This window comes from Cotesia glomerata, linkage group LG7, assembly GCF_020080835.1.
Source record: "Cotesia glomerata isolate CgM1 linkage group LG7, MPM_Cglom_v2.3, whole genome shotgun sequence".
Classification (NCBI taxonomy): domain Eukaryota; kingdom Metazoa; phylum Arthropoda; class Insecta; order Hymenoptera; family Braconidae; genus Cotesia; species Cotesia glomerata.
The window spans coordinates 1,291,666-1,305,557 of record NC_058164.1 but is presented as its reverse complement, the minus strand read 5'-3'; the positions used below and the strand labels follow the sequence as shown (position 1 = coordinate 1,305,557).

The window sequence follows — 13,892 nt, the reverse complement described above, 5'->3', positions numbered from 1 at the left end:
AAAAATTTCAGGTCTGAAAATTAAAAAAAAATTATTAATGAAAATTTTTAAAACCATTTTTATTATTGTAAATGATACTGAAATCAGCAGACATCTGATAATTTTTTTTATTTTTATAACAAAGCAATTATAAAAAAAAATATATTCAAAAAATTTGCACTTGTAATTTTTTTTAACTCCTAGATATGGAATTTTTTAATTAAAATTTTTTTATCATAATTTAGTTACTATAAAAATCCGAAAATTGATAGATGTCTGTTGATTTCAATACCATTATTGTAATTGATTTTTTTATAAAAATTCAATTTGAAAATTATTCTAAAATTAGCAGACATTTGACAATTCTTAATTTTTTGAATCAATAAAAACTATAAGTACAAAAATATTTTTTTAAAAATGCACTTGTAATTTTTCAAATTTTCTACATGGCAAATTTTTTCTCTTAATTTTTTTTAATAAAAAAATTATAAAAATTTTCCGATGTCAGCTAATTTAATTTTCATAATTTGAAAATGTATGTAGAAAAGAATGAACTAGCCGCGCTTTAATATTTTACTCAATCGATAAAATCTTTACTTTTTACCTTCACACTTATTACACTTCTCAAAAAAAAAAAAAAAAAAAAAAAAACACCATTTAACGAAAGAGACGTGGAAAGCTCTAATTATTCACATACCGGTAGAACAATTAACAAATTATAAATAATTGAGAAATTTTCTATGTACACATACCTGGTTAAATCAACTGGTGATAAATAAATAAAAAATTGATGTCCAAGTGATAGTTCAAAAATCACTAAACAATTCCACTAAAATTCTTTTAAGAATCGACACAACGAATTGTTAATTGTACATAATACCACGTAAGTAATTTTGTTGATGTAATTTCAATATTTCTTTTAACTATCACGAATTACTCGGGGTAAATAATTCAATTCAAAAGTACTATTAATGCATGAGTTGCATTAATAAAAACATATTTCAGAAAATACTTAGTTGTAAATTAAATAAGGTTATGTAAACGAATGAAAATCATACTTAAATACAATGATTAAGCGTGATTGTTGTTACAATATGACAAAAATTTTATTTGTTATTGTCCCAGTGATAATTATTGATGTTATTTTATAAATATTTTTACAGATCATGGCAGAAAAAGGACTAGTTGCTAGCATAATAAAATTTTTAATGAAACAATTGGAGGATGGAGACATCACAGCAGATTCACGTGAAAGTCTTGAAGTAGCGATTCAATGTCTAGAGAGTGCATACAGCGTGCAAGCTACTGATTCTCCAGCTAATTTTGATTTACTTAATACTTACAAAGTAGCTGTAGAAAATTTCATAACATTGCCACCGAGCGAAGCAACAGATGAGGAAAAAGCTGAAGCAGAAAAATATAAAAATGAGGGTAATAATTTAATGGGCAAAGGAAATGTTGAAGAAGCTATCGAGCATTACTCCAAGTAAGTTTACAAATAAATTCATTCATATAAACATACTTAGCAGTCTTCATATTGAACAATAGATTTGTATTTAATGACTGACAAATTTATTTGTATTAATATATTTAAATATTTTCCAGAGCTATAAAATTAGACGGACATAACGCTGTGTATTATTGTAACCGCGCAGCAGCTTATAGTAAAATAAATAATCATCGTGAAGCAATAAAAGACTGTAAGACAGCATTGGTAATTGATAACAAGTACAGTAAAGCTTACGGACGAATGGGACTTGCTTATTCGAGTTTAAACGAACACAAAGAAGCTAAAGAGTGTTACGAAAAAGCATTGGAGATCGAACCGACCAACGAAAGTTATAAAAATAATTTGCACTTGACAGAAGAAAAATTAGCGCAGCAAGGCGTCAGTAATATTGGTCTAGGCGGTGCTGGTAATGTTCCAGGATTCCCAGACATGAGTAGCCTGCTCTCACACCCAGTACTAATGAACATGGCTAGACAAATGCTTGCAGATCCGGGTATGCAGAATGTCATGACTGAATTTATGAGCGGCAATGTTGAATCCAACGATCGTATGGAAGCTCTTATTCAAGCGTAAGTATTTTAACTATTATAAAAATAAAGTTAGCCGACATTTTTATTCTAAAAAATTTTTTTTAATGATTAAAATAGAACAAAAAAATATTTTTAAAAAATTGCACTTACAGTTTTTAAAGTTTTTTACAAATGAAAATTTTTTTTTCTATTTTCTTGTAATAATTTTTTCAATAAAATAAAATTCTAAAAATTTTTAGATGTCGGCTAACTTAATTTTCATTTAGTTAATTTTAACTTCAGGATATATTTATCGTTCTATGTAATTTTTTAAAGATCTGCTGTCCTGTAATCAAATTTTAAAAGATGATTAATTTTTATTTTTTTTTTCTTTTCAGAGGACAACAATTAGCACAACAAATGCAAAGTGCCAATCCAGAATTAATTGACTTATTGAGAAGACAGATGGGCGGTAACCCAAACGATCCTGATCCTCCACAACAAAATTAAATAAAATCTAGATATCGATTGATATAATTTACACGATATTAATTAATCCGTGATCAACATTAACTACTCTAAAAAAATTTTTTAAGTCTTTTTATAGTAGTCTACCCGAATTTTAACTACCTATTGTTTTTTTTCTAATTGCCAACTTATAATTTTTTTTTTTTTGACAATTTATAATATACATATTTGAAATATTAAAAATAAATTTCATCATGTATCGATATTGTTAACAAATATATAGAAATCAATACGTAATGTAACCTTCAATTTTAACTTTTTGAAATTCCTGCCAACTTCCACACTTGCGCACTAGTTATTTTTTCGTATTTAAGTCCCCGCGTTGTCTAAAGATGTCGCTATCACAAAACTCCAAATTGTTAATAACAAACTAATCAACATTTAACGATAAAACAATTGTTATTCCAATATAATAATAATTAAAAAATTATTCTGGATCACTTAGAATCAGTTTCAAGTTTTTTTTCTCTTAAACGCAAATTTTAAAGCCAATTTCGAAAAGCTGTCATTCGACATTTCAAATAAAATACCAAATGATAAAAAAAAAAAAAAAGTAAACGCTTCAAAATGGACGCATCCGGTATTGAGTTTAGAGCGCCCCCCACTTTTTCAGTATTAGCGGCTAACTCAACAGATTGAGGTGTGGCCAGAGAAGGCAGCCATTTTCTTGACTATCTGTCGCATAAGATATCAGGTAAATACGCAATTAATTGTTAAAAAAACGTTGACTGAAGTATTGCACGGTTGTGTTGTGTTGTGTGTATTATTATTTAACCGGTATTACGTGCATTAATAATTACATATACCGGTAAAGTCAAAAAGCTTTTGTACAAGTAACTATCATTTTTTACAATTTAAATCCTGATTATACTAGAGGTATAGAACCAAAAAATTTTTTTGTTCATACGAATGCTAAGAGCTGGGGGAGTGCCATGCGTATGCAGCAGTTATTCAGAAACATTATTTCACAAGACTCAATCAGCAAGCGACAGCTAATTTATTAAATTAACAATAATATCATCAACAAATATTTAATTGCGTGCGTGTTGTTATTATTATTAGTAGTACAAGCCATATTATTATTATTATCGCTACCATAAATATTATTATTATTATTATTATTATTATTATTTAAACGCTTTATAACCATAGATTGATTGGAGTGCCCTCAAGCTTTTTAGACCAGCAAACACAAAAAATAATTTTTAAAAATCATACATAGTCGAGTAAGTAAATCGTCACCGAGGCTTAAGATATCTCTGCGTCGCCATCCAACTCCAATCTCCTCATTTAATCATCCATCTTTTTCTAATCATATATGTACATTTATTTTGCTAATTGTTAATGCACTTCCGGTTGTGATAGTTTAATTTATTATTTTATTTTACCAATTAATTAATTAATTAAAAAGATGTATTCAAATATTTTTTATAAAAATACATTAATAATAATTAATTAATTAATCAAATAAAATATTTATTAAAAGGAGACAGGTTTTAAACTTCTCTTACTCATTTATTCTTATTTCTCTTTCACTCTGGTATTCTCTTACACATTACCGTCTTTCTCTTTTCCTCACATCCGCAACCCAGTCAATCGTTTGTAGTGAAAAAAAAAAAAAAGAAATAAAAGAAAGCTTCGTGGAATACTGACGTAAGTAAAAAATTTTAGTCTTTACTTCGTCCATATATCCCGCTGCTGGCTAAAGAGTGATATCGAATCATTCATAAGCTTCTCTTCTCGATTATCATTCTTTATATTATTTTTTCCTACTTATATTGAATTGAATCATTCGACGGAAATAGTAACATGAGAGAGAAAGAATCTCGGATGTATGAATGTATGTATGTATGTACTTGCTACGTCAAATGTTGTATGTACTGTCAAATGGTGAAATTGAAACAAATCCGGCACGTCAACTTATTTCACTCTTGCATGAAGTCTTTATTTAATTATTACGAAATCTCTTGTCAGTTAATTACAATTACAATATTTATCATTATTATTATCAATACCAATTATTTAAATAAATTTTAAATAATTAAAACACCGCTCATTTTTTTTGTTAACAGAATGCATGGATTTGAGGCATGATTTGTCATTGAGTCTACAAGTTGGTATTTGTTTTTTAAAAATACTGATGACTTAATTGTAACCTAAAAAAAACCAAGTACTTGTCATTATTGAAAAGATAATTAGTAACTCCTCAAATAAGTACTTGACTTTAATAGTTTATTAAGTATTAAGTCTTAAAATTTTAATTAAAAAATAAAAAAACAACCTGTGGACTCTTAACTTAATAGTCAAAGATTAATCTTGCGCTTGATATAATGGTTATCAGTTGAGATTAATCTTTGATGATAAAAGCCCCCGTGTTATATTTACAATACATATACACACACATACAATATATATCTTAATGTACGTAAAGATAAGGTTTTAACTTGTTTATATTAAGTTGTTGGTTTAATTAGAGTATTTATTTATTATTATTATTATTATTAACACAGTGTTGCACTGGTATGTTATTTAATAAAATAGTTTGTTAAATTTATTTATTATACTCTACACAACATAACATTACCACACTAGTGTTATTATTTAATTGTGTTACCCGCATTATAAATTAATTATCTTGTGGTATCAGAACTTCATCTCGCAGCTCTGCTCTATCTCTACCCGTTCTAACATCCAATAAATGTCAAATTAAAACAGAGACGCTGAATAAGTCACATACGAAAGACTAAAAAGAGTGATGGGATGCATTGTGGGCCGAAGCCTCGGTCCAGACGATACGGGGTACCCTGGATCAGGTACGACCCAGTAAACTAATCTTTTCTCAAAAAAATTTCTTCAACCCCGTAGGTTGTACATAACGATACAATAGTTTACCAGTCACCATTTACTGCTAATTGTATTTTGTATTTATTTTTTAAAAATTATTTTTTGGTAAAAAAATTCACGTATCGCTAGATCGCACTTGATTTTCTGACAGACACAGGATTCATTTTCTTCTCTAGTTTATAATAGAGCCTCTTAGACAAACAAATCCTGTGTGATAATTAATATAAATTAGTCGATAGTTTGTTTGTAGCTTAATTGTATTTCAATAGCATGTTTAATTAAAATCCGAGTAAAAGTTAATTTAGTTAATTAATTAAATTATATTGATAGATATTTACATAAATAGATTTCCGTAATAATATTTTAATATGACAACACGAGAGAATAGAGAGTATGTATAATTGAATGATTGATTTTGTTATTGTTGGGCTTGCTTTTACTCTGTTCATTTACTCTACCTATTTAATCGATACATACACTGTAGGTTTACTATTATTATTTCTATTAAGTGAAGTCTGTATGGGCACTAGGTACTTTTTGCTATTAAACTTTGCGTAATATAAATATCATCATAAATTTATTTACTTATTAATTAATTAATTGACTAAATAAATTAAAAGTATAAAAGATGTTTGTTTTTAGCGGTTTAATAATTCAAGGACATTTGTTTAATTGTTTGTACTTCATTCCGTAACAATGTTCTTGGAATTAGTTGGAATGTAAATATTTTATATTTATTATTTAATAATAACAATAATAATAATAACTATAGGAAGTAACTGGGGGTGCTCCAAAAACGATCACTAGCTTGTAATGATATAATCACGGAAATCAACGGCGGTTTTAAAACTATTAAATTAAAAAAGTGTACATAAATTTATAAAATATTTAATCGTTTTTGTAAAATGAAAGTTTGATGTGTTTGAATGAATCATAGCTTTTAATTAAATTTTAAAATGCTGTGATTAATAATTTTATCATATTTATAATGAATAATTTATTTATTTATTTTGTTTTTATCAGGTTTCATGGCGGCCATTAGGAAGAAATTAGTAATTGTAGGCGATGGTGCCTGCGGTAAAACTTGTCTGCTGATAGTCTTCAGTAAAGATCAATTTCCTGAAGTATACGTCCCCACTGTTTTTGAAAATTATGTGGCAGATATTGAAGTTGACGGAAAACAAGTAATAAAAATTTTATTTATTAATAGAGTAAAAGAACCAGTTGTTTGACACTTGCAATTTTATTTTAATTCAAAAAATAAAATGTTCTCAAAAAATCAATTATCTTAAAATTTATAATTCAAATACTAAATTTATTAATTTATTAGAGTTTTTTTTTTTTTTTTTTTTTTTTTTTTTTTTTTTTTTTTTTTTAATTAAAATAAAATTTCGAGCGTCAATAATTAGGCCAGTGTCAATAACTGAGTCTTGTACCTTAATATATTTAATATTATTATTTAATAACTAATTGATAATTTTATTATTGTATTATAGGTGGAATTGGCATTATGGGATACAGCAGGACAAGAAGATTATGACAGGCTACGTCCACTGTCGTATCCAGATACAGACGTAATATTAATGTGTTTCTCTATCGACAGTCCGGATTCACTAGAGAACATTCCTGAAAAGTGGACGCCTGAGGTGAAACACTTTTGTCCAAATGTTCCGATAATTCTTGTCGGTAACAAAAAGGATTTGCGTAATGACCCAGGTACGATTAAAGAGCTGGGAAAGATGAAACAAGAGCCGGTTAAACCTGAAGAAGGACGAACTATGGCGGAAAAAATAAATGCTTTTGCTTACCTCGAGTGTTCTGCTAAGAGTAAGGAAGGTGTTCGAGAGGTGTTTGAAACAGCAACAAGAGCTGCATTACAGGTAAATTTTTGTTTTATTAAATTTAACTAGCAATTTATCTGACGTTATACGTGGCACTATATTGATACAAACATTATTATTATTTATCTATAGGTCAAGAAGAAGAAAAAGGGTAAATGCAGGTTACTTTGAAGTGTGATGCAAAATGGACCCGATCCCGCCGGGTGAATTAAAACAAAAACAGAAAATAAAAAAAAAAAAATAAAAATAAACAAGCAAAAAAATTATAAAATCTAAATAACAAAACAACAAGGAATTGCGGATGCTAGCTGGACCGAAGCTAGTCTTAATGCTGGAGGCCCCTGCATATAAACTATAACATACTGATATCTTATCTTTTAATTACTTTACATAATAAAATAAAAAATATTGAAATGAAAAAAATGATGAATTAAATAAGATCAACAATAGAAACATGTAAACGCAACGTCCAACCGGATAATACGAAAGCTAATCCGATAACTATACTTATTAAACACAAACAATTACAAACAAATATATATATATATATATAAATATATACATAATTAATTAATTAAAAAAATTAAAAAAAAAAAGCAAAAAAACTGATAATTTCATACAAATGCACCAGTCGACGATGGTCCGCGATTTTTTTCGTACATTAGCGCGCATGCCCTCGTCTAATCCACGTGTGTAATAATGCCATGTATGTATGTACTATCTACGTGAATTCACGTGTATGCCTGTCTCTGCCCTGTAGCGTGAGTGTGCATATATCTTACGTATAATCGTGTGCATTTTGCATATTTGATGATTATTAATTAATATTATTGAAAAACCAACAAAAACTATTAACAAACAAAATAACAAAAGACTATTATATTATTATATTAATTAATTAATTGTAATTCTCTTTTATGAACGGTGGCGATTTGTGCTTCATGTTTTGACATTTTTTTTTTTTGAGCTTCACGGAAAAAAAAATGTTACAACAAAATTAATTAAACCTTAATAAAAGTATATTATATTATGTACCAATATTAAAAGATAATTAGAGTAACATTGTTGTCATTAATATTGTGAACTGTATATTATAGTTTCTGTGTGGCTCTTAATATTTTTATTAATTTCTTTTTTCTTTCGTATATCTCAACTATTTTTTTATTTTTTTTTATACAACGTTACCGAGCTATTTTTCATCATGATATAATAACAAAAGAAATTTATAATTAAGTAAATGCTATTGGTAATTTATAAAATTAATCAATAATAACGTTGGAGATAAAAGAAAGAAAAGAAAAATAAAATTTATCAGTAGCTTTTTAATATTACATATAACAAATCTTTTTATAATATTTAAATAGGGCAATGCTAAAAACTTTTAAGTACGAAACTCGTGGATTTTTGCATGCCACATTTTCTAATACTGAACTTTAAAAATAATAATAAATAAAAACAATTTTTACAATTTATTATATTTTTTTTTTCGTATTGTCAATCAAGAGATCTTTGAGAAAAAAATAAACTAAAATAAAAAGATAAGCTTTTTGTCAAATGAACGTGAATAGACTATCGGTCGTTTCGATTTAAGATACCATGTAGGCTAAATGTATTATTATTATTATTAATTAATTATTATGTTATTATTATATAATTATAATATTATTGTAATACGATGCTAACATAACAAATTGTAATAGCGGCTATATTATATTTATGTATTCCGAAAAATTAATGCGTCCTTGTGTTAATCGTGCGTATTATCGTGACTTCCAATAATTTTCTTCCGTTTGCTTGATTACTTTTCTTCATAAATGTTTTATTTATTTCATTTCATTTTATTTAAGTTTTTTTTTTTTTTTTTTTAATAATTATTAATTAAAATAATTATATTTTTTATTAAATATATTTTCTAGTTGTTTGGCAGCGCATATTTTTTATTGCGTAAACTTTTAGTTATTAAAAGTCAATATTACGCGTATAAATAAGTAAATAAAAAAAAATGGACTTTGATGACCGATATTTTGCACTATGTAGTCATGATTTGCATGACTTTGCCTGTCTCTTGCGCTTCTTAATCAAAGACGTTTTATATATTATTAATGAGCAAAAATAAAATAAAGTATATAATGATAAATAAATATAAATAATAATCGATAGTGATAAATATTTGATAGATGACAAGCAATACGAAGTATAAACGTATTGAGAGATGACTAATAAAGGGATTAACAATTAATAACAAATAAAGCCGTGAACTGTGTATTTTTGTTCCGAAATTGTGATATAATACCTCTTGTTCATTATATTAGCCGCTCTATAAAAATCGCGACACAATTGCTAACAAAACTATATTTTAAAGAAAAAAATTTTATTAATATTTTTAAAAATAATTACTGCTTAATTTTTTTTTTTTTTTAAATGTCCAATTATAAGTTATTATTATAGATGATCTATTTCATTACTGCGTTAAAATTATTGTTGTAATACTTTCACGTACGAGTTAGTGAATTTATATGAATGAAGAAAAAAAAATATAGTGAAACGTGATTTTAATCTCTACTTTAATCTAAAAATAAAAAAACTAAAAGGCTTTTACAATTGCACTGTCATTGTTTTTTCTATTTGAAAATAAATAATAAAATAAAAAACATTTATAGTAAAATATTAAATGGCTGCTTTGCCTCGCCCGCGTGGAAGATTCTTAATCAAGACCTTGACCTATTTTCGGACCTGGCAAATATAATTATGATTATTATTATTACTATTATTTATTATTAAACAATGTATTTTTCGAAATTATAGGTTTATTATATTACATAAAAAAAATCAAAAAAACAAATCTTGTATCAATGTTTTAAATATTCTTTATTTTTTTATTTTAGTTGTTTATCTTTCTTATTATTATAATAATTTTAAAATTATTTTATGCCATTATTTTACAACTGCTTATATACATTCAATATTAATTACAACTTGGATATATACTCTTTTTTTTAATTAACCATTGATATCTTTATAGTATTAAATAATTTCTTATTCTAATCTGTTTACAATTATTACTATTACATTTATTAGAATTAATAGACAATTTGCCCGCGATCACTGGTGTACTTTTTTTTATTCAAGACACGAGTTTTTTTCTAATTGCCATTATGTTGAAATGATAACTTAAAAAACAAAATTCAATTAATTTTAATCAATTTTTGCAAGCTTGATTAATACTTTTAAGTGTGAAAAATAGTAAAAAAAAAAATATACAAAGTATACTGGTATCCGTTATTTTGAAGGCGTTTCTTCATGCACCAATTATTTAATACTTGTTTGGTAGAATAAAAGTAAAGAAAAAAAATAAAATAAAAAATGCTCGATGTATATATACCAAAATTTATTGGTGAAATATTTTTTTTATAGGCCGTGCTATTTTATTTTTTTCACTTCCAAAAATAACAATGAAAAAAAAAATGTACATAAATATATTTTTTTTAGCGTTATTGAATATAAATATTCTATTTTAAAAATCTCAACATGTATTTATCTATATAGATCTAGAACATACAATTTATTTACGAAAACTTATTTATTAGTTTAATGAAAAATATTATTTTTTATTCAATTAAAAAGCTTTTGACTTTGAAACTACCGGATTACGAAAATGATAAGTCTTTTTCTAAGAAATCTTTTTCTAAAAATAATAATGATGGAATTGAACTAATCAATGAATGTGTTGATGGAATAGTGTGTGTATAGATAAAATTGATGAGGTAATAATAATAGGACCGTTTTATTTGTGCTTGAACGTTGAATCTTGAAAAGGCTGCTAATCGCGAGGTGGACGGTACTGATTAAAATTGTCTGGACATGTAGCAACAGTAGCAGGTCCCCAATATTGATAAATATCTGTACGGTAAACAAACGACAACAGTATATTTATATAATTATAATAATAATAATAATAAAAAAATAATAATTTATAATAATCTTACGGATTAACTATATGTAAAATAATTTGTTTAAAATATTTACAAAGTCAACTAATTATTATCATCCCACAACAAATTATTAATCATCACGGTAATTATTCTGTCACCTGGATGTACGTGACTTTCTGGTGTCCGGCACTCTTTCATCTTTACCACGGCGTAAACCACCGATTAATCGCTAGGATTGAGAAGTACTGCTACTACTTGTGTTTGTATTTAATGATGATTCTCCTCTGCTTTCAATACTTGACCTAAAAAAAAAATTAGTAATGATAATTTTTAGTCAATAACAATTTAAAATGATGATAAAATAATTAAATATACACCCACTGAGAGAAAAAATTTATTTTAAAAAAATTAGCTATGTTGTAATCTCTATATTATTAAGAAAATAAGAAAAATTTTGTGTCCAGGATAGTCATATGATAAAATTTTTTTTTTTTTTTTTTTTTTTTTTTTTAGTGAAATTTGGTGTAATTGCAAAGGTCTTGATTTGAATTTGTGCTTTTTCAAGGTTTCATATCATTCTCACCGATAGTCAATTTATTATGATCAATATTTAGGCTGCATTCGAAAATGCTCTATCTCTAGATACATAATTAAGATATGACCCTGTTATCTTGTGAACTATTGACATTTTTAAAGATATAAGCTCACCCCGACATTACACTCATTGAGACCTTTCATTTGAGTACCCACATAAATTTTTCATATATTTATATATATTATATATATGTATATATGAAAAATATGTGAAAATACATGTGGGTATTCAAATGAAAGCTCTCGATGAGTGTAACATCGGGACGAGCTTATATCTTTAAGAACGTCAATAGTTAAGAAAGTACAGTGCAATTTAACAAAAGTCATTATGTAATAAAGCAAAATTTTATTTATTTATAGCCCACAAGTCACGGCAGTCACATTGTGACTGCAAGGTTGCAAGTAAGAAATTAATTTATTAAAAATTGAAAACAATTTTATTTCTTACTAGAAGAAATCAAAATTTTTCTCACAATAATTTTGTTAAAAAAAAGTTTTATAAATTTGGGAAAAAATAATTTCAATGAAAATTTGCAAGTTTTCTATCTAAAATTGTTTTTTTCCAAATCAAGTAAGTTTTTTTTCAACAAGAAAGAGTTACCGTGAGAAAAATTTTTATTTCTTCAGCTAAGAAATAAAATTGCTGAAAATTTTCAATAAATTAATTTCTTATTACAACATTGCTTATTTTTTTTTTAAATACATTTTTTTTATCAGTGCATAATAGAAAAAATTTAATTAATAAATAACTTACTCTTTAGAACTGAGAAGTAATGAAGCATCTCGCGTATTACTATCTTGTGATGGAAGTCGCGCTTTGACCATACATTTTCCATGTGTTATTCCATCAGCTTTTTTATCATTTTCCACTTCATTATTAATCGGTGCCTCGGCTTCCTCAGTAGGCAAACAAGTTTCAACCATAGCTTCCAGACAATTGACAAACAACTCAGCACTGTCAGCAGTTCTGTTGCACTTGGCAAAGGGTCCAGCGAACCTCCAGAGCCCACCGAAACCGCAGCTTTGCAAATAATGAAGTTGCTGTCCCGTATCTTCACAAGCAATCATGTTCTGAATAATTGCTTGGACTGCACTGACAATCGCTTGATCGTGACAAGTGAACAGTACACTGGTTATCTTAGCGTCGAGTAGGTTTTTTATAACAGGAAAAACTTTTGGAAAAACAACTGAAGCTTCAGCAAGATACTCATAAAGAATACGAGTTTCGCTGTCTTCAGTCGAATACTTAACAAGAGTTGCCAAGATAGTAAGAACTAGAGTTTGCGTTGAAAAGTCAGTCAGTACTTCAGGATCCAAAAGCACGTTATTTTCATTACTGACACTGACTCTCGTACTGCGATTTTTAGAGCCTGAATCTTCAGCAGGCTTGGGTTCTTTGGTAGTCGGTACTGAGAATGATCGCTGGGTTTTAAATAAAATTCTTCCTGATTGAAGTGGTTGCTTCTGTTGTCTCGCCTGGGTGATGGCTGTTTGATCAAGCAAATCCCAGGACTTCTGCTTGCGATTTGATAAATTTACAGTCAAGTTGGTGCTAGCAGCAGCATCGGGGCCATTAGTAACCAGCACGTCTATAAAATCAGTACTACTTGACTCTGAAATATTTCTTCCTAGAGAATGACGAACGTGACAGCGACTTCTAACTTCTTCAGACACTGAAACAAGAGCCGCAAGATACGCGACGCTTTCTGGCGTCACCTCAAACTTGTCTCTGCGGAAAGGTTTTGCGACAATTGCCAGCAACATTGTCAAAACTCTCGACGTACGCGATACAGTCGTCGGAGTTGGGTGTCTGTAGCCTTTGAGAAGATGTCCTACCAGAGCAAAATGAAAATTTGATTTAAATGACAACCCGACAGCGTTATCTAGCTGCTTAAAGTGCCACTCCAGAGGCTCCCGCGTTGACATCATAACTTTTTCAAGTGTTTTATCGTCAAATGTCCCTTGAGAGTCAAGTGTATGGAGATTTTGTTCAAGCAGTGCCAATCCCGAAGCGTAGAGAGGTGCTTCGTCCAGCTGAAGTATTGAAGTTGCGACCCAGAATAGATACCGATGAATTGCCGACTCGGGTCTTAAAAGCGGCTGCAGTCTAGTCAGACACATAACAATAGCTTCAAGTAGTGTAATATCATTGAAA

General features: G+C 27.8%; 3 protein-coding genes across 8 annotated transcripts; 2 read left to right on the top strand and 1 right to left on the bottom strand.

The window, feature by feature from the left end:
* The first annotated feature begins 625 nt into the window (after positions 1–625).
* On the top strand, positions 626–2,768 carry LOC123268526 (small glutamine-rich tetratricopeptide repeat-containing protein alpha-like). The gene is made up of 4 exons (XM_044733684.1): positions 626–862; positions 1,143–1,465; positions 1,585–2,058; positions 2,397–2,768. The coding sequence occupies exons 2-4, from the start codon at positions 1,146–1,148 to the stop codon at positions 2,506–2,508; spliced, it is 906 nt and encodes a 301-aa protein (XP_044589619.1). The 5' UTR covers positions 626–862; positions 1,143–1,145; the 3' UTR covers positions 2,509–2,768.
* Positions 2,769–3,078: 310 nt separating this feature from the next.
* LOC123268536 (ras-like GTP-binding protein Rho1) lies at positions 3,079–7,433 on the top strand. 6 transcript variants are annotated; one of them, XM_044733695.1, is made up of 5 exons: positions 3,204–3,220; positions 5,242–5,339; positions 6,394–6,554; positions 6,867–7,250; positions 7,344–7,433. In XM_044733695.1, exons 2-5 carry the CDS (start codon positions 5,282–5,284, stop codon positions 7,380–7,382), a joined length of 642 nt encoding a protein of 213 aa, XP_044589630.1. In that variant the 5' UTR covers positions 3,204–3,220; positions 5,242–5,281; the 3' UTR covers positions 7,383–7,433. The 6 variants fall into 6 exon arrangements, with proteins under 6 accessions (XP_044589631.1, XP_044589630.1, XP_044589632.1 ...); XM_044733696.1 differs by lacking the exon at positions 5,242–5,339 and having other exon boundaries at positions 3,079–3,220; XM_044733697.1 differs by lacking the exons at positions 3,204–3,220; positions 5,242–5,339 and adding an exon at positions 3,227–3,359.
* A 2,979-nt stretch (positions 7,434–10,412) lies between these two features.
* Positions 10,413–13,888, bottom strand: LOC123268959 (neurofibromin-like; the record flags this gene model as incomplete). The annotated part of the gene is made up of 3 exons (XM_044734426.1): positions 10,413–11,111; positions 11,302–11,445; positions 12,492–13,888. Coding segments are annotated over 2 exons (1,470 nt in total), but the record flags the coding sequence as incomplete, so codon positions are not given.
* Positions 13,889–13,892: the final 4 nt, after the last annotated feature.

What these genes read in the sequence shown, in the direction of transcription:
- LOC123268526 (XM_044733684.1), top strand. Translation starts at nt 1,146, where the DNA reads ATGGCAGAAAAAGGACTAGTTGCTAGCATAATAAAATTTTTAATGAAA. An exon ending in GCTATCGAGCATTACTCCAA is followed by an intron (nt 1,466 to 1,584) that starts GTAAGTTTACAA and finishes AATATTTTCCAG; the next exon opens with AGCTATAAAATTAGACGGAC. An exon ending in ATGGAAGCTCTTATTCAAGC is followed by an intron (nt 2,059 to 2,396) that starts GTAAGTATTTTA and finishes TTTTCTTTTCAG; the next exon opens with AGGACAACAATTAGCACAAC.
- LOC123268536 (XM_044733695.1), top strand. Translation starts at nt 5,282, where the DNA reads ATGGGATGCATTGTGGGCCGAAGCCTCGGTCCAGACGATACGGGGTAC. An exon ending in TACGGGGTACCCTGGATCAG is followed by an intron (nt 5,340 to 6,393) that starts GTACGACCCAGT and finishes TGTTTTTATCAG; the next exon opens with GTTTCATGGCGGCCATTAGG. An exon ending in TTGAAGTTGACGGAAAACAA is followed by an intron (nt 6,555 to 6,866) that starts GTAATAAAAATT and finishes ATTGTATTATAG; the next exon opens with GTGGAATTGGCATTATGGGA.